This window comes from Acomys russatus, chromosome 1 (genome assembly GCF_903995435.1).
Source record: "Acomys russatus chromosome 1, mAcoRus1.1, whole genome shotgun sequence".
NCBI lineage: Eukaryota > Metazoa > Chordata > Mammalia > Rodentia > Muridae > Acomys > Acomys russatus.
The window spans coordinates 19,381,450-19,401,986 of record NC_067137.1 but is presented as its reverse complement, the minus strand read 5'-3'; the positions used below and the strand labels follow the sequence as shown (position 1 = coordinate 19,401,986).

Sequence of the window (20,537 nt, the reverse complement as noted above, 5' to 3'; positions counted from 1 at the left end):
TCTCTGTGTAGCCATGGCTGTCCTGGACTCACTTTGTAGACCAGGCTGGCCTCAAATTCACAGAGACCCGCCTGCCTCTGGCTCCCTGAGTGCTGGGATTACAGGTGCACCCAGCTTGCATTCAAAACTGTAACATCACTCTGTATCCCACCCACAGATTCATTTGCCAACTTCGAACTTAAAAATGAGTTGAAATAATGAAGACATATGCATGAAATTCAGTTGTTACCAAAAATTTTATTAATTTTGATGATCAAATAATAAATACTTTTCCCAAACTATAAAAAATTGCTGAGGGCTAGAAATGTGGCTTGGTGGTCCAGAAAGCTTGCTACTTTTATTTTTTTTTTTTCCATTTTATTATTTTATTCATATTACATCTCGACTGTTAGCTCTTCCCCTGTTTCCTCCCATTCTTCCCTCCCTCCCACTTCTCCCCTTCTCCCCTCCCCTATGTCTGTGATTGAGGGAGACCTCCTCCCCCTATATATGCTCTTAGAATATCGAGTCTCTTCTTGGTAACTTGCTCTCTTTCCTCTGAGTGCCGCCAGGCCTCCCCATCCAGGGGACGTGGTCAGAAAAGGGACACCAGAGTTCGTGTTAGAGTCAGATCTCACTCTCCACTCAACGGTGGAGAATATCCTGTTCGTCAGCTAGGTCTTGGTAGGGGTTCGAAGTTTACTGCCTATATTCTCCTTGGCTGGTACCTTAGTTTGAGGAGGACCCCAGGACCCAGATCTGCCTGTCATAAAGTTCTTCCTGTAGGTTTCCAGGACCCTGTGGGTCCTACTATTTCCTTATTCTCCCATGTTACTCTTGCCTAAAGTCTCAATAGGATGTCCTCTCCTCTGACCCACTTTCTTGGTAAGTAAAGTTTTTCATGGTATATATCCCTTGGACTAGTGTTTTGATATAAGTGAGTATATACCATTTGTCTCTTTTTGCTTCTGGGTGAACTCACTCATTATAATAATTTCTAGATCAATCCATTTGTCCACAAATTTCGGGAATTCCTTGTTTTTAATAGCTGAGTAGTATTCCATCGTGTAAATGTACCACAGTTTCTTAGGAGACACTGTCAGTAGAACTAAGCGACAGCCTACAGACTGGGAAAAGATTTTCACCAACCCTTCATCTGACAAAGGTTTAATATCCAAAATATATAAAGAACTCAAGAAATTAAACACCACAAAACCAAACAACCCAATTGCGAAATGGGGCTTGGAACTTAACAGAGAATTCTCAGCAGAGGAATATCAAATGGCTGAGAAACACTTAAAGAAATGCTTGTCCTCGTTAGTCATCAGAGAAATGCAAATCAAAACGACACTGAGATTCCATCTTACACCTATCAGAATGGCTAAGGTCAAAAACTCAAATAACACCACGTGTTGGCGAGGATGTGGGGAGAGAGGAACACTCCTTCATTGCTGGTGGGAATGCAAACTAGTACAACCACTTTGGAAAGCTATCTGGCGCTTTCTCAGAAAAATGGGAATAGGGCTTCCTCAAGACCCAGCTATTCCACTCCTTGGAATATACCCAGAAGATGCCCTATCACACAACAGGGACATATGCTCAATCATGTTCATAGCTGCTTTATACATAATAGTCAGAACATGGAAACAGCCTAGGTGTCCCTCAGTAGCAGAATGGGCTTGCTACTTTTATAAAGGCCTCCCTGCACCCACATGGTGGCTCACAAGCACCTGGAACTCCAGTTACAGACAGGGGATCTAATACCTTCTTCTGACCTCCAAGAACATGGGCTTGATCCCAGCAACACATTTTTTAAAATGAAACAAAATAGAATGTCTATAAGGAGGTATTAATTACTATTTTATAAAGTAAAGTTCAAATGATTAAGAAACTTGCATGCTACAACTTTTTAAATTGTGGATCTGACAGAAAGTCATAATGTAGTACCACACAGTGTATTTGACATATGAAATGCTCAACAATAGAACACGTACATACCAAATATTAATCCAAGTTCTTTGTACATGGTATATGTACATGTACATATATGCATGAGGAAGCCAGAGGTCAAGCTTCTACCTCAATCAATCCCCATTTTTTGTAAAGATGTATTTGTTCATTTTATTTTATGTATGCTCACAAAGGGCAGCAAAGGGCATTGGATCCCCTGGAACTAGAGTCAGATGCAGATGTCATCTGCCCAGCACAGGTGCTGAGAGCCACATTCAGATCCTCCGCAAGAGAAGTAAACAGTGCTAACATCAAACCATCTCTCAAGGCCAGCATTTGGTTTTTAACTTTTAGTCCAATATTCACTCATTTTTATCAATAATAAACATGTTAAAGCTGTTGCTTACGGTGCAATAATGGCTCTAGCAGGTCTTTTCGTAGACTGTACTTGTGAAAGCCAGCCTTCTAGCTGGGCATTGAGCTGAGGTCCTATGGAGAGACAAGGAGACAAAGAGTCAGCAAAGCGATGTGCTACAGATACCACACATTCAGCCGTATTGACAGGGCTGAATGAATCCTGACAAACTAAAATCTGGTCTTATACACATCTTAGAAGTGTCTTCATACAGATAAACAAGTTATATTTGGGGTAACATATAAGCAAAATATAACAAGAAGCAGAATACTCAAGTAAACAAAAAAGGTATAATTAAGTAAACTATTTTTTGTACAGCACAAACCCTGAGTTTACTTGGTCACTGAAATGGCATCACGTAGTTAAAAACTCCCACACTCAGTGATCCATACCCATCTACTCCACCACTTTCCTTCACTATCGAATTAATAACTAAGAACTCCATTATGTCCATAAGTTCAGCTTACACCAACTCACTCTCTTCACTTCTTATCTCTCTAGTTCACTAGTCTAAGAATCTCCTGACATCAGCAGAGCCAGACTTCTTCAATGTCCTTCATCCTCTGCTCACCTAAGTGCAAGCCTATCACAATCACTGCCCTTTTTCTTCTCTCTCACTGCATCAGCCAAAGCACAGTTTAAAGTCAACTTCCCACTTAACACAGTATCTCTATCTGAACAACTGAATAAAGCTAAAGAGACAAGTGCATGCCACACAAGAGTGAAGGCCTGAGCAGGAATTCCCCAGAACCCACGTAAGAAAGCAGCAGTAGAACTTGTCTGTGCTCCCATGCTCCACTGCAAGCTGGTAGGTAGAGACAGCACAATACCTGGAAGTTCACAGGCCAGCTAGAGTGGGGTTCCCAATGGCAAACAGCAAAAGGAACACCCTGTCTCAAACAAGGCACAGGTGAGGGCTCACTCAAGGTTTGGTCTGACCTACACACACACACACACTCTCACACACACACATTCTCTCTCTCTCTCTCTCTCTCTCTCTCTCTCTCTCTCTCTCTCTCTCTCTCTCTCTCTCTCTGTCTCTCATAAGCATACCCACATAATAAATAAATACTAATACTGCTGTGTGGCTACACTTAAATCTTTAAACTATAACCAGAAAGTTCAGCCTCTCTAAAAATTTCAGATCCCTACCCATGTTGAGAAACCTCATCACATTAGTGAATTTGGTGTCTCATTTTAATCCAAAATTGAAATAGACTTTCCTGTTTCACTGTAAACGTCAACCCCCCCCCTTCTTTTTTCATTCCCTTTGGGAAACAGTTATAATTCTCATTTATGCAGACAGTAATCAGCTAGAAAGCAGCCAATCTTCTGTTTGCCCAGGACTTCACAGAAACTATCTTTTATATGCCTCTATGGGAAAACATGTTTTGCCATATGTAGCTTGTCCTTCTGGCTATATACAGCTTGAACTCATGAGAACTTAACTCATGTGACTCCTCTTAACCCTCAGAGTATAAATTGCCTGATGTTCTAGGTGAAGTTGGGTATTGCATAAGACTTCAGCCCAGCTCACTTATCATTTATCCATTCTCCTGGGTCCCACCACCTTTAGAGTACTGACAGGAGACTGGTTATAAACAAGGATGTTGTAGATATTACTTATGCAAAGCTTGTTTTAAAATGAAGACTTTGGGAGTGGAGAGATGGGTCAGGGTTAGGAGACCTGGCTGCTCTTCCTCGGCCCTGGCCTTGGTTCCTACTGCCCATAGAGAAGCTAAAGACTGCAGTACTAGTCCCAAACGATCCAGCACTCTTCCTGTTTCCATGGTGCTGAACTCAAATGGTACACAGGAACACATGAAGGCAAAAACAGCCATACACATAAAAAGTAAACTTTTAAAAAAGACTGATTTTAGGCAAAATAAATTATAGTACATAATACTAGACAATGCTCAGGTGGTAAAGAGTAAGAAGAATCTTTGGGATGGAAAGCGGAATTGAGAATGAACCATAGATTTGAGAGTCCTTTCAGGTAGGTGGTAAGGTCAAGGGAATGGTAGAACAGTGGATAGACAAATGATGGCAGCCAAGATGTTAAAATAGATCAAGAAGCTGCACACTAGCATGTGTCTGCAATCCTAGCAGCAAGAAGGCTAAAGCAGAAAAAGTATGGATTCAAGCCAGCTTAGAGACACTGCTTCAGAAAGGAGAAGAGAGGAAAGAAGTAGGATGAGGAGGAAGGAGGGAAAGAGATGGAGAAGTCCTGAGTGCAACAAAGTCAGTCCAGAAACCTCATTTAAACAACCCTTACAAAATTAGCATATAAAAAAGAAAACAAGTGGGCAAAGAGGCAAGCTGGAAACCAACCTCGTACAGAAAGGACAACTCGAACTGCCCAATGGTACAGATGAGAGACACCCCAGTGTGTCCAAGGGTGACCTTGACACACCCTTGAGTAGAGTTAATATGCTAGAAGAGATATACATTAAGTTATATACAGAACCTCAGGTAGCAGCATGCACAGGAAAGCCTGCACTATCCTAATGAGCCAAAAAGCCCTGGATAAGCTAACATAAAAACACCAACTCGGGGACCCTTGAGCCAGGAGAGCCATCGCATTCTGTACCTCATCTCATCACTATATCCCTGCAGGCTGATTTTGACCAGGCTACACAAGACGTGAGGAAGTTGAAAAGTAGACCAGAAGATGAAGAACTCAAAGAACTCTACGGGCTCTACAAACAGTCCATCATTGGGGACATCAACATCGGTGCATGTCCAGCAATGTTAGACTTAAAGGGCAAGGCCAAGTGGGAAGCGTGGAACCTCCAAAAAGGGTTGTCAAAGGAAGATGCCATGAGTGCTTATATTTCTAAAGCAAGACAGCTGATTGAGAAATATGGAATTTAGAATTCGACTAAGGAAACAGATGTCCTTTGGAAGCTGTCATAGGCATTAGTGACCAAATCATGGGTACTTTTTTATTAGCATGAAGTATATTACTTAGTACTATGTCAACACAGTTCCTCAATTTTACTTGCTTGAGCAAGATGACTTTAAAAATTCCTTTCAAAAGTTGTTTTATAGTATGCATATAAACTCTAATAAATGCCTGGATTGGTTTTTTTTTTTTTTTTTTTTTTTTAAACACTAACTCTTTGTACATTGCACGCTTTGAGCTGCTGAACTCTATCCTTGGTTTGGCACACTTCCTCCCACATAGTAGTGTAATACATCTTGATTAATTGTCTCTGATTCAGCTACAAATGTGTGGCTGTGTTCAATTACTTGTTCAGGAACAAAAGGACGTGGAACTCCTCTAGAATTGTGTAGCTGGATTATCAGATGACATAAAAAGCAGTAATTCAAGAGACAAATAAAAACACAGTACAAGGAGAGAAAAAACAGGAGATCTTCAAAAACATGAACAGTAGCCAGGTGTGGTGGAGAGCACCTTTAATCCCAGCACTCAAGAGGCAGAGGCAGATGGATCTTTTGAATTTGAGGCCAGCCAGGTCTACAAAGTAAGTTCCAGACAGCCAGGGCTACAAAGAGAAACCCCTTCTCAAAAAACAAAACAAAGCAAAAAACAAAACAAAACAACAGGATCCAAAACTCTGTAATGAACATCATAGCCAGGAAAGAAAAATCTCTCATCAGTGGATTTTGTGGTTATGAAAAATCAGTTAACCGGGCAGTGTCTGCTTTTCTGGATTAAAAGCTCTGTGTGAAAGTATTTACAAATTAATTGACAGAAATTAGAAAGAAAGCAAACCACACCAACAAAGAACTGAATGGAGTTTTTCAGCATATCTTAAGACTTCTAACTTGATGACTGCAACATTTCAGGTAGGATAGATTAACCTTAATACCTCACAGTAAAGAAAACTATCAATTAATATCACTGGGAAACCAACATTCAGGGATTTAGTGTTTCTTAAACTGTATCTATTGAGACAGCAAGTAACCTAAATCTAAAATTGCATTTTTTGTACCAACATGATTACCTTCAATGTAGATAAAAGGTTGCGTTTTTTGTGGTTACAACGTTAAATATAGGGCTAGAGAGATGGTTCAGGTGTTAAGCACACTGTTGCTCTTGCAGAGGACCCAGGTTTGGTGCCTAGAGCCCACATAGTGACTCACAGCCATCCTTAACTACAGTTCCAGAGGAGCTGATGCCCTCTTAGGATTCTGCAGGCACCAAGCACACACTTCATCCACATACATGCATATATGCAGGCAAAAAATAAAAATGAATAAATATAATTTTTAAAAGCAATGTTAAATATAGAAAATAATTTTTACTTCTATCTAGTAGCAGCAAATATCTGAATAAAAAGTTTTAACTTATACAAATATCTTCAAATAACACAATTTTTAAAGAGAGAGAGAGAGAGAGTGTGTGTGTGTGTGTGTGTGTTGTGTGTGTATGTAATACAGGGATGGGCATTATGTGCCACAAGATATGTGTGGAGGTTTAGAAGACACTTCTGTTGAGCTAGTTGTCTCCTTCTTTCTTTATGTGGGTTCCAAGGATTAGACTCACGTCACCAAGCTTATGCAAAAGCGTCTTTACTCGCTAAGCCAGCTCACCAAAATATGAAATAAAAATTTTTAAATAAATTTTAAATATAATCATTCATCGCTATACTTGGGGGCAGGAAATCACTTAATAAAATACACTGTCCACTTCTATTCAAAATTCTTTGAAGAAAAACACAAATATCTCAAGTAAGGTAAGCACATCTATGATATCTATAGTTACCACTATTTTTAACAGTGAAAACCTAAATTTTATTTATTTATTTATTATATATACAGTGCTCTGCCTACCTGTACACCTATAGGCCAGAAGAGGGCACCAGATCTCATTATAGATGATTGTAAATCACCATGTGGTTTCTGGGAATTGAACTCAGGACCTCTGGAAGAGCACCCAGTGCTCTTAACCACTGAGCCATCTCTCCAGCGCGAAAATCTATGAATTCTATTATCTTAAGATCAAACCAGATTGTCTACCCTCAACATTTCAGTTCATCTATTCATTTGTGAGCAAACGGGTCTATGTTTAGCGATGGGGAAAATGCATTTTTTAATGATAAGCTGTTTCTACATTAAGTATGTATTACAGGCTAACAATCCTATAGTTAGTGCTGCAGAACTCAAGCCAGTATATCCTGCTAAGGAGATATAATTAAAAACAGCATTTGGTTTTGGTAGAACAGTTTCGTCTATGGACATCAAAGCAACTTTTAAGTATATTAATCATAGCCTTTCTAACCCACTGTTTACTATTAACAGAATTCAAGCACTAACATGATTCTACTATTCCAAAATTACACCCAAAGTATAAATTTAAATTGTAAAACTCCATATATAATTAAGTAATATTCTGGATGATGTTCACCTAGCTTTCTCTGAGTACTATGCAGTTAGTAAACACCACAAAAAAACTGTGAAAATCACTACCAGTGGGGCTGGAGATGACTCAATTGTTGAGAACTTGTTTGCTCTTGCCAACATCCATACACATAAAATAAACCTTTAAAAAAAAAATCAACCAGTATTAGTAAAAGTCTTATGCCAAGCACAGTGGCCCATGCCAGTAATCTCAGCACTCAGGAGGCAGAGGCAGATGGATCTCTGTGAGTTCGAGGTCAGCCTGGTGTACAAAGCAAGTTCCAGGACAGCCAGGGCTACACAGAGAGACCCTGTCTTGGACCCACTCCTTTTCTCCTCCCACACCCCACCCCAAGCCCCTCCCCCCCCCCCATGCCCCGCCAAAAAAAAGTTGTTTGTTCCATTTTCTCTTTTTGGTTTGGTTTGGGAGTTTTTTGCTTTTTATTTGTTTGTTCCCCTGGCTGCCCTGGAACTTGCTCTGTAAACCACAATGGCATCATCGCCTGCCTCTATCACCTGAGTGCTGGGAATTAAAGGCATGTGCCATCACCGCCCAGCCCTATCTTCACACTGTTAAGACAATACTTTTGGATGCTCATTTCCTGCAAATAAACAAGGACAGTAGGAACAGACAATTGGACTTCTTAATTAGTAGCTGTTGTACCCTCTCTTGCAACTCTGTCTTGGGGAAAAAAAAAAGACTATCCGCCTAACGGCCAGCTGGACTACCCTTTTGCCAGCACTAGGCATCCTGAACACTCCATGGACACCTTGAGACAACTAAGCAAAAACTGCAGCTGATTGTCCTGGCTCCTAAACGCACAGCCCCAGCCAGAACTGTGTGAAACAGTTTGCACCACATTTTTCCTTTCACAATCCTGAATAAATGTAGATGACCTTGAAATCATTTCCACTTTGGCCAGAGGGAGGCACTTCCCCATCACAGAGGGACTATGTGAGGCGAGCTGTGGCTGGTCCATCTCAATGACTATGATGAGTAAGCACTAAAAGATAACGCTAAAAACTAGCTTAAACAAGCGGCTCTGATGATCCAAAACAAATGGCTAAGATGGGTCCAAGCACCCACTCTGGGCTGTATAAAGCTAGTCAGGACCGCTGAGTCAACTAGCTGGGAGATAATCTCCTGTGCTGCTTCCCCTGAAATTACAGCATTAGGCTCAATAAAGTGCTTTTCTAAATGGTATTTTCTTGCCTGTTTGCAGTAGTGTGGCTGAACTAGCCCCAAAGAGGGAGGTGGGAGAGGGGAAGCAGCAGCAGAGAGCTAAGGGCACAAGCAGGAATGGCTGCGGTGCTGACAACGGAAAGCCTGACAGATGAAGACGCAACTGCAGTCCTGTACAGTGGCAGTCCTGGCAGTGAGCTCTTGGCTCCAGTGTCCCAGCTTCTGAGTATCTCATGCCAAACAGCCCAGTTCACCACCAGGACCGAGTTCATAAGCAAACTACTCCCAAATAGCACAGTTCGCACCAGAGTGGGGGTGAGAGGATCACCATAGCACACGGTTGCCTGAAACTGAGGAAGCAACTGAACAAACAGTTCAAATGGACAGGAAAGAAAAGAAGCAGGAGAGAGACTTAATGACAAGAGAAAGTGAAGCCTAAGAAAGGAAAGGTATCTGGAACTAAACACATATTTCAGGTGACCAGATTTCCAGAGGTGTAAGTCCCCATAGCCCAGGCTGAGGGTTGTGCCAACGACCACTGAAGGGCTTGTTCTTGCAGAGCACGAGAGTTGGATTCTCAGCACACAGGTTAGATGGTTCACAACCACCAAAAATTCGAGCTATAGAAAATCCAATGAACTCTTCTGGCCAACACAAGCACCAGCATTCACATGCATATACCCTCACACAGACACATAACTTAAACTAAATATTATCTTAAATCTACTCAATTTAAACTTCAATAACTCATCCAGAAAATTTCAGAAAAGAGCCAATTTTTAAATTCTACTAATAAGTAGGCTAAACAAATAAGATGAACAAGGTATCAACTACAAAACAAGCATAGTATTTTTTTTCCCCAATTAATTTAGATAGATAGATCTGGCATTCAAAAGTGTTGAAAGGGGGGCTGGAGAGATGGCTCAGTGGTTAAGAACACTGCCTGTTCTTCCAAAGGACCTGGGTTCTGTTCCCAGCACCCACATGGCAGCTCTCAACTGTCTGTACTTCCAGTTCCAAGGGATCTGACACCTTTGTCAGCATGATTAACTGGGTAAGGCCTTTCTCCCTTTTCAGCTACAACACTTCGTTTTTTTAGTAATCATGCCGAGATATCCAGCTTACAGGCAAAGGGACACACACATCCCTGTGCAGCCCTAATGACCGCGCATTTCACCTTCTCAGATTCTAATTTCACTTATAGCACCTCCAGAGCCACCTTTTAAACATTCTTTTTCTTTTTAAGGAAAAGGAGGCCAGTGAGATGGCTCAGTAGGAAAAGGTGCATCTCACCAAGCCTGACAAGCTGAGTCTAATCCTCAGGATTAAAGAGAGAACCAACTCCTACAAGATGTCCTCTGATCTCCAAATACATGCCATGGCATGCATGCACCCACACATATACACACAAATACATGTGCTGGGATTACAGGATGTGCCACCACACCCAGCTCCAGATTCAACTCTTCTCCCTTCCCTATCCACTCTGTGACTCTGTGTGGGTGGGTGGGTTGGGTGTGAATGTGTGTTTTGCCTGCATGTATGTATGTGGACTGTGTGCTTGCCATGCCTACCAAAGAGGATGTCTAATGCCTGGAAAACGGAGTTAACAGTTGTAAGCCATTATGCAGGTACTGGCACCAAACCTCAGCCCTCTGCAGGAACCTCAGGTGCTGTTAACTACTGAGCCATCTTTCCAGCCCAACATTCTGTCTTTCTTTTGGATGCTGGCCAGACCCTAGTATGCTTTTTACCCCTTTGTACTGTGAGTGTCCTTCCTCTTTAAGCTCCTCTTCCTCAGTGTGTGGGTGACCTCCACGAGAGCGCAGGTCAAATGCTACATAACCTTTTCTCCATTATCCTCTTCCAGATAGCTGCTGAGAGTTCTAGCTTGCCTCTCTGGTGTTTCTCTTTTAAACTCTTTATAAAAAACTGTCCTTAGGCGGGTGTGATGGCACACACAGTTGATCCCAGCACCTGGGAGGCAGAGGCAGGCAGATCGCTGTGAGTTTGAGGCCAGCGTGGTCTACAAAGCTAGTCCAGGACAACCAAGGCTACACAGAGAAACTCTGTCTCCAAAGACCAAACACTGTCCTTAAGCTTCCATTTGGAACTATCTGAAGTTATTAAATAACGAGATTAAGAATCCAAAGATAGGATCCTGATCTTCCTGGCCTCATCTAGCACCCCAGACAGGACCCTAGGTCAGGATACTCTCCTTTCACTAGGTTTTCTTCTTCTGTCACTTTGAATAAAACTTTAGCACTGCTCGACTTTCAAAAATTCCTGCCTTGCCAGGCGTGGATCCCAGCACTCAGGAGGCAGAGGCAGGTAGATCTCTGTAAGTTTGAGGGCAGCCTGAAAAGTGAGTCCAAGACAGCCAAGGCTAAACAGGGAAACCTTGTCTTGAGAGAGGGAAAATTTCTGCCTTTTAATTCAACCAGTGGGGAAAATGAACCCGATCCCACACCTCTAGATAATATCAATATGAAATTGTAAGTATGAAAACTGTGTGCATACATTACCTTTTCTAGGTAATCCCATGTCACTGTGACTTGGAAAGCTGTCTAGGGTGACCTAACTGGATTTTTGCCACATCCTAATCTTATTTATCTTAGAGGTCAAAATGCCTGTAGGTTAGTTTTCTTTCAGGTAGGCTTGTCACAACTGCTTAGACTCAAATGAACGCCAGCCTGACTGCTAGACCACCTCTAACTTCATTATAATTCCATCTCCATGTTAAAATACACAGCCACCCACTGTAATGACAGCTGACAATTGGCAGGGCAACCACTGGGGGAGGGGGAGGACAAAAGAACAGAAAGGAGTTGGCACCTGCACCCTGGATATTTTCCAATCTCAAGGGGGGAAAAATGAATATTTCTGTTTAACAACTTATCACCCCTCTTCATTTTTCACTCAGTATTTATATCCTCTCAACCCCTAAGGGCAGAAAAATTGATCTGCAAATTCATCACCCACTCCATGGTCAAGAACAAAAATCTACTTGCTTATGCAATTGGTGGCCCGTTATGTTACTGACCCCATTGAGGGGAATAAAAGGACTCATTTTGAAGGCAAAATTGGTAACACATGCTTCCTTCAAGCTGTATTAGAAACTAAGAAATACCAACATGGCAGCTAGCAGGGTGTACACACAGAGCATGAGGAACTGGCTTAAAGGGAGAGAATACATAACATTACCACTTAAGACAAACTAATGATTTTCATGAAAAAAAAAAAAAAAAACATGAAGCAATCATGCTGGGATAAAGCTTTGAAAATTGATTTCATAGTTTTATCATGAAAACATACAAAGGAATATTTACTGATTTTCCAAATAATGTGATACTTTGCTTAAGTAGTAAAAATCACAGTTTGAACAGGATGGTGGTGGAGCATGCAGCTTTAATCTCAGCACGTGGGAAGCAGAGGCAGGTGGGTCTCTGTGAGTTCTTGGATAGCCAGGGATACAAAGAGAAACCCTGTCTCGGAACACACACACACACACACACACACACACACACACACACACACACACACACAAATCAGAGTTGCTTAAATAAATGATAGATTATCTATCTGTGACAGTAAATGTAAAAAATAAGCCCAGTACCCATTTATACATAAATACAGGCCACCCTGTATCCAATACTTGATCAAACACTACTCAGAATCAATCTGTGAGAGTGTTTCTAGATGAGGTTAACACTTAAAACACTTTTCTTAAAGTGAGTGGCCCTCACCCAATCAGGTCTAAATAGAACAGCGGTTCTCAACCTGTGGGTTGCTACAATTTTGGGGACCATATATCAGATATGCTGCATATCAGGAATTATATTACAATTCATTCATAACAATAGCAAAGTTACAGTTATGACGTAGCAACAAAATAAATGTTATGGTTGGAATCACCACAACATCAGGAACTGTACTAAAGTGCTACAGCATTAGGAAGATTGAGAGCCAGTGAAACATAACAGAGAAATTGATCTTCCTCAAGATAGAGAAGTCACTAACGTAAGCACCAAAGAGCTAGAACATCGGATGTTTCCTGCTTTCTTCACATTCAGACTAACACCATGGATCTTCCAGATCTCAGTTAACTTGTCTTTGGACTAAAGGCATACGATGGGCTCTGGGGCTCCTCGGTTCTCACGACTCTGCCTCGGGCAGAGCAACACCATCGACTATTCTGGGTATCTAGCTGGCTGACTACAGGTCTTAGGAGTGGTCAGCCTTCATAATTATATGAGCCAACTACTTAATCTCAATGGTATGTATAGATAGTTCTGTCTCTCTCTCCCTCCCCTCTTCCCCGCCCCCCCCCCCCACACACACACACAAAACTCTCAAGAAAAAAGTTGTCAAAAAAAATATTAGTTGGGCCAGGTATGGTGGCACATGCCTATAATCCCAGCACTTGGGAGACAGAGGCAGATGGATCTTTGTGAGGTCAAGGCCAGCCTGGTCTACAAAACAAGTCCAGGACAGCCAAGGCTACACAGAGAAACCCTGTATCAAAAAAACAAAACAAAACGTCAGGCTGAAGAGGTGGATCAACATTTAATAGCCTTCCAGAAAGCCCAGGAACCTAGGATAAAACTAAATTCTACTGGTGTTTAAAAAAAACGTAGTGATAAAATGACTCCTAATTCCCAGTACTCAGGGAGGCAGAGGCAGGTTTCTGCATTTGCACTAGCCTGGTCTACAGAGTGAGTTCCAGAACAGCCAGGGCTACACAGAGAAACCCAGGTTGGGGGTGTGGGAGGGGGGGTGCGGGGAGACACCACACAAAAATTATTAGTCATGCCAAAAAACTCAGAGCCAACTTAAAAGTTCCAACTGCTTAAAGATGATACAAATCATGGTATGCTCAATGTGTAAGTTCACAAAACAATAAAAAAAAAATGTTCTCAGCCAGACATGGTAGCATAAATGTTTAATACCAGGGCTTACAAGTGGGAGGTGGAGGCAGAGGCAAGCAGATCTCTTTGAGTTCAAGGCTAGCATGGTTTACATAGCAACTTACAGAAGAGCCAGGGGCTACATAATGGGACCCTGTCAGAAAGACAGAATTATTAGACTCTCAGGATGTTTTCTGATGAAATTAACATTTAAATTGCTTTATCTAAAGTGAGAGGCCCAAGAAAGTCAAAATAAAATATAAGGTTGATCCTCTTCAAAGTAAGAGAAATCTTACAGAGATAGATTCAGAGAATTTTAAGACCTACATAGCAAAGCAAGCAATTAAGTAACAAGATATCATTCAGAAAAATCTTCACCAGCTCTACTTTTTTCACATCTATTTATTTATAAGGAAAAGCTCATGCCACAGCATGCAAACAAATTGTAACAAAAAAAGTAAAAACAAGCAAAAAAAGCTGAGCACATGCCTGTAATCCCAGTACTCAGGGATGCAGAAGCAGGCAGATCTCTGTGAGTTCCAGGCCAGTCTGATCTACAAAGTGAGTTCAGACTAGCCAAGTCTACACAGAGAAATTCTGGGGTGGGGATGGGGGTTATATATCAAACAAGTTGATGACTTTACCATCTTATTTATATGTTTAGTTATTTATATTGTGATTTTAGATTAATGTTGCAGATAACTGAATTTCCTTAAAAACTGCCTTTCCTTTGTATCAGAAAAGTTACTAGGTTCAGTTAACCATTTATTAAGACTATACTAATACACAAAAAACTTTCTGGCAATATTTAAACTGCAAATTGCACATGTTAGACTCACTGTTAATAAGTGAATTAAACAGGGTACCAAGCTATATAGAGAGAATAATCTCATGTTTATGCAAAGGCACAGAAAAAAGTTTAAAATAGGTAACTTGTTTTAGCTTCATGTTTATCTATATTCTGTACCTCTTTTATAACATGAATTACTTTTTATATTTTTAATTTTTAATATTAATAAATGTATAGGCAGCTGCATGAAGTTAAGAAGGTCCCACATGCCCTTTCCCAGTTCCTCCAGTGAGGACAGAACAACATCAACACAGGGGGCTGATATTAGCCCAGTGACTGCAGGGACATGGGCCGTCTATGCACATGCAGCTCCACTCAGTGAGACAGCGCTCTTCCACCACAAAGACTCCTAGATTGTGTCCCTCTGAGTCACACCTGCTTCAGGCACCCCCTTAATCACTATTACCTGCCTGACAACCAAGGCTGTTCTCAGTCACTATAGTTTTGCCGTCTGGAGAATATTCCTAAGTGAATTCATACAGAATGAGAACTTTTAGGATTGCCCTTTATTACTCAGCACATTAGGGGTGTTTTGTTTTATTTATTGTTGTTATGTTTTGAGACAAGGTTTCTCTGTGTCACCCTGACTTTCCTGAATCTGTAAGCAGGCTAGCCTCAAAGCAGAAATCAACCTGCCTCTGCCTCCTGGGATTAAAGGCATGTGCCACCACCACCCAGCTAAAAACTATACTTTTCTAGTCAGCCCCTGGCACTCTTGGTAGTGACAGCAGCTGCCTCTTCAGTGCTGTACTGAACAGTCTTCGGAACAGCGTCCTTTTGCTATAGCAGCAAATGTCCTGAACTTCTAAGTAACTCGCCAGTCCCTAATGACTTAAATTTGCTTCCAAAGGCAGGAGTGGTGGCCCATGCCTTTGATCCAGAGGCAGAGGCAGGTGGATCTATGTGAGTTCAAGGCCAGCCTGGTCTACAAAGAGAGTTCCAGGACAGCTAGAGCTGTTATACAAATAAACTCTGTTTTGAAAAGGAAAAAAAAAATTTTTTTTGCTTCCAAGTAAACATTTGCACACACATGGTTTCTATTTTCATCTAACATCTCAAAAACCAAAAAACATCAATAAAAACATGAATGAAGCATCTATAGAGACAGAGCATGTCTTTGATATCACAGGCCAAACAGTAAAGCAGCTGAACCTGATGCTTGTAATGCTGCATGCCAAACAAAAACAACAAAATGCTCACAGTAGCACACACAGGTGCCGACACAATGAAAATGCTCACAGTAGCACACACAGGTGCTGACACAATGAAAATGCTCACAGTAGCACACACAGGTGCTGACAGAATGAAAATGCTCACAGTAGCACACACAGGTGCCGACACAATGAAAATGCTCACAGTAGCACACACAGGTGCCGACACAATGAAAATGCTCACAGTAGCACACACAGGTGCTGACACAATGAAAATGCTCACAGTAGCACACACAGGTGCTGACACAATGAAAATGCTCACAGTAGCACACACAGGTGCTGACACAATGAAAATGCTCACAGTAGCACACACAGGTGCTGACACAATGAAAATGCTCACAGTAGCACACACAGGTGCTGACAGAATGAAAATGCTCACAGTAGCACACACAGGTGCTGACATAATGAAAATGCTCACAGTAGCACACACAGGTACTGACATAATGAAAATGCTCACAGTAACACACACAGGTACTGACAGAATGAAACTTCTAAGGATTCTCTGCTGTCATACTACATTTTTCCCCCTTAAATAATAAAAGGAATATCATTTAAAAATTGCAAACATGGCCGGACAGTGATGGCACACACCTTTAACTCCAGCACTTGGGAGGCAGAGGCAGGTGAATCGCTGTGAGTTCGAGGCCAACCTGGTCTACAAAGTGAGTGCAGGACAGCCAAGGCTACACAGAGAAACCCTGTCTCAAACCCCCCTCCCAAAAAAAGAAAAAAGAAAAAAGAAAAGAAAATTGCAATGGATGGACATGACGCCACTCACCTTTAATCCTTACACTTAGGAGGCAGAGGAAGGTGGATCTCTGTGAGTTGGAGATCACCCTGGTCTGATAGAACATTCTAGGCTAGGATAGCCAGAGCTATAAAGTAAAACCTTTTCTCAAAAAAATAAAAAAATTTTAATTTTAATTTTAATTTTTAAAAAAAGCATTACATAGCTTTGGGCATAGAAGCACATGTATAACTGAAGTCAAAGTAAACGATTTTTCAACTATTCTTACTGTAGCTAATTTCAATTACTTCAACAAGCATTTTTCCTGAAATTAGTGCTTCATGACTGAACACTGGGAGAAAGATAATGTAGCAAAAGAAAGAACAATTATCAGTTCAATACTTTTAGGGCAAAGGAAGGAATGAACGGCTCAGCAAGTTAAAGGTTTCTGTCACCAAACTGATGACTTGTCCAATTCCCCAGGATCTACAATTTGGAAGGAGAAAACCAACTCCCTCGAGTTGATCTGACCATCATATGTGAGCACTGTCTCGCTGTGTGTGTGAGTGTGTGTGTGTGTGTGTGTGTGTGTGTGTGTGTGTGTCTAATGTAAATTTTAAAATGGAAAATTTTTAAGGCTGAGTGTAATAACACATTGACACATGCCTTTAATCCCAGAGGCAGGTGAATCATTTTGAGTTTACATAATGAGTTCCAAGCAAACCAGCACTACATAATATAACCTACCTCAAAAAATAAGTAAAACTGTAAATGGGAAAAAAATTTAAATACAGAATATATGGAAATGGCTTAGTGGGTAAAATACTGAGTGTGCAAGTGCAAGGACCAGAGTCTAGATCCCCAGAAAGGATGAAAGCAAGGCAGCTGTGGAGGCCCATCTGTAATCCCAGAATGCAGGAGGGAAAGAAGAATCACCAGAGCACGCTGCCTAAGCAGAAGAGCAGAAACAGCAAGCTCCTGGTTCACTGAGAGCATCTGCCTCAATACATAAGGAAAAGAACAACCGAAGAAAAACTCAACAATCCCCATATGCATGTATACATAAATTTATACACACACACACACAACCAAAATAGACTTAAACTGGAAAGGCACTAATGAAAAGTACTAGCAAGCTGAATAGGTGTCACAAATGCCTATGACACACCAGTGCTGTTTCCGGTTATACAAATGTCAGTCATCAAGACGAGCAAGTCTCTGTTCCCATGCAGGTAAATTCTAAAGGAAAACAGACAGACAGCAAGTAAATACTAAGTCATCTCAAGTTATAAAATAAATTTCACTTAAAAAGGAGAACTATTTATCTCATTGCTATTCTGTGTGCAATAGAAGGAAAATAACTACTTCCAAAAAGTAAAGGTTTTTGTTTGGTGGTGGTGGTTGTTGTTGTTGTTGTTGTTGTTGTTGTTGTTGTTGTTGTTGTTAGGGTTTTTTGGTTTTGTGTGGATTGGTTTTTGGTTTTTCTAGAACAGGGTTTCTCTGTGTAGCCCTGGCTGTCCTGCAACTCACCCTGTAGACCAGGCTGACATCCAACTCACAGAGATTCGCCTGCCTCTGCCTCCCAAATGCTGGGATTAAAAGTGTACACCACATAATAATGACTGCAAGGCTACAGGAGACACTCAAAAACACAAAAAACAAAACAAAACCAACAAGAACAAAAAAGCAGCAGCAGCTAGGAAATACATCACAATCAGGTGTGACATAAATCACTCTTCCCTGGGCTGGAGAGATGGCTCAGCCATTAAAGGCTAGGCTCACAACGAAAAACATAAATTACTCTTCCCCACAGCCCCCTTGAGAATTATACCAAAATAAGCCACTGTAATTAATAGAAGGGAAACAGTAACTTGCATGGGGCATGCTGAGCATGGAGGTGTAGAGAAAGATTAAAACTGATAACCACGGGCTGCAGAGACAGCTCAGCAGCTAGAAACACTGCCCTTCAAGAGGACCTAAGTTTGGTTCCTAGCGCCAACATTAGGCAGCTCAGTAATGCTGTCACTAACTCCAGCTCAGGGAAACCAGCCTGTGCATATACCCACATACAGATACACATAATTAAGTTTTTAAAATTAAGTATCTAATTTTTTTTAAGCTGGTAGCCACTGGCCAAGTGTAATGGTGCATTCCTTTAATCCCAGCATTTGGAGAGCAGAGGCAGACAAATCTCTGTGAGTTGGAGACCAGACTCCTATGAGTTCCATGTGAGTACATAGTGAGTCCCAGGAAACACAGAACTATGTAAAAAGATCCCATCTTTTAAAAAAAAAAATAAAAAGTTGTAAAGGGTAAGGCTGTAGCTCAGTGGTGAGGTGCCGGCCCGTGTGGTGGTCTGAATGAGAGTGTCCCTCATAGACTCAAAAAATCCAAACACTCGGTCCCTAGCTATGGTACTGCTTCGAGAGGTTATGGGACTCTTAGAAGTCGTGGCCTTTCTAGAGGAAGCACATGACTAGGGGTGGGTTTTGAGAGTATACAGCCTCACCCCACTTCCAGTTCTTTCTCTCTGCTTCATATCTAATGTTGAAAATATGATCTTTCAGTTTCCTTCTCCTGCTGCAACGTCAAACCCCACCACTATAATTTCTCCCTCTGGACCCATAAGCTAAAATAAATTCCTGCTTTTGTTCATGGCGTTTCATGACAGCCAACAAAAAGTAACTAGTAGTACACCCAGGATGGACAAGGCCCTAGATCCAATCCTTAAGAGTCAAGAAAGAAAATGCTGAGCATAGTGACACACTTCTGTAATCCCAGTACTCAAGAAGCTGAGGCAGGAGGCTTACCAAGAGTTCAAGGCTCAAGGCCAGCCTGGATTACATAGCAAGACTTGATTAGAAAGCATAAGAAAGGGTCTGGGATTTGGCTTATTGGTTTCTTTTTTTGCAATGATGGAGAGTCAACCCCTTGTCTTACTCAGGCTGGGTGCGTGCTCTCCCACCGGAGCACGGCCCTAACCCGTTCTTCCCTTCATATAACTGCCAAGGTGGGAAGTCGTAAGGACTTTTAAAAGTTCCCAAAGGACTTCTCTTAGGAATCCGCAAGACCCTTTCAAAAAGTACAACTTTCATAATAATACTAGATTTCAAGTCTTTCATAATATGGAAACATTATTTGCTGTCTTCCCCAGTTTGTTATTTGCCCTGATGTTTCCTCCACAACCGTGGAAAACATCTGAACTTCAGACATCCTATTAGAAGGTAGCACACAGTACACCTTCAACTAAAGTTTCATATAGGAAATGTCCTTGGTAAAGCTCCAAGTATTACACAGTACATCTCAATCCTTGGGTGCACAGCTTTTCAAATCCTACACACTAGAACAGAAGACTGCCATGTCAGGGGGCGCGTGACTGAGCTGCACGGGAACTAGCCACTTACAAACAGAACAGAACTGATAAATGGTGGCCACTTAATCGTGGGTATTCAGCAGTTATTTCCTTGAAAATGAAGAATGAACCTGTCACATCAAGGGAACAGCTGACAATATTTATTGCTAAATTATACATTTCAGGCTTTTGAATTTTGCAAAACTTGCTTCCACCACTATAGGTTTAACAGCGTCTCAAGTCAAAAAATGTTCTAAAGAGAATAATGACATTTGGAAAATGACTCTACAACAATGAACGATGAAACGTGCAAACAATTGGGAGATCGTAGAAGTCACGGAATGACTGCTAATGCGTGGTGCATAAATAAAATCCGGGACACATAAAAGATTATTCAAAATAAAAGGCACATTGACTTTCTTTGTTTTGTTTTGTGGTTTTTCGAGACAAGGTTTCACTGCGTAGCCTTGGCTGTCTTGGACCTTGCTGAGGCATCTCCAGACAGCACATGTAACTTTTTGATTTTTCTTTTTGTTTTTTTCAGAGATAGGGTCTCTATGTGTTAGCCTTGGCTGTCTGGACTCACTCTGTAGACC

At 41.3% G+C, this 20,537-nt stretch overlaps 2 protein-coding genes across 3 annotated transcripts in view; one reads left to right on the top strand and one right to left on the bottom strand.

Annotated features, from left to right (window-relative positions):
* Memo1 (mediator of cell motility 1) overlaps positions 1 to 20,537 on the bottom strand; it is a 94,051-nt gene that overhangs the window by 50,668 nt on the left and 22,846 nt on the right. For both annotated transcript variants that reach the window (XM_051167757.1, XM_051167837.1), the window contains one exon: positions 2,337 to 2,418. In XM_051167757.1, coding sequence (XP_051023714.1) covers positions 2,337 to 2,418 — 82 coding nt within the window. The remainder of the gene's footprint in view (positions 1 to 2,336; positions 2,419 to 20,537) is intronic.
* LOC127195198 (acyl-CoA-binding domain-containing protein 7-like) lies at positions 2,456 to 5,419 on the top strand. Its single transcript, XM_051152603.1, has 2 exons — positions 2,456 to 2,483; positions 4,914 to 5,419. Exons 1-2 carry the CDS (start codon positions 2,456 to 2,458, stop codon positions 5,216 to 5,218), a joined length of 333 nt encoding a protein of 110 aa, XP_051008560.1. The 3' UTR covers positions 5,219 to 5,419.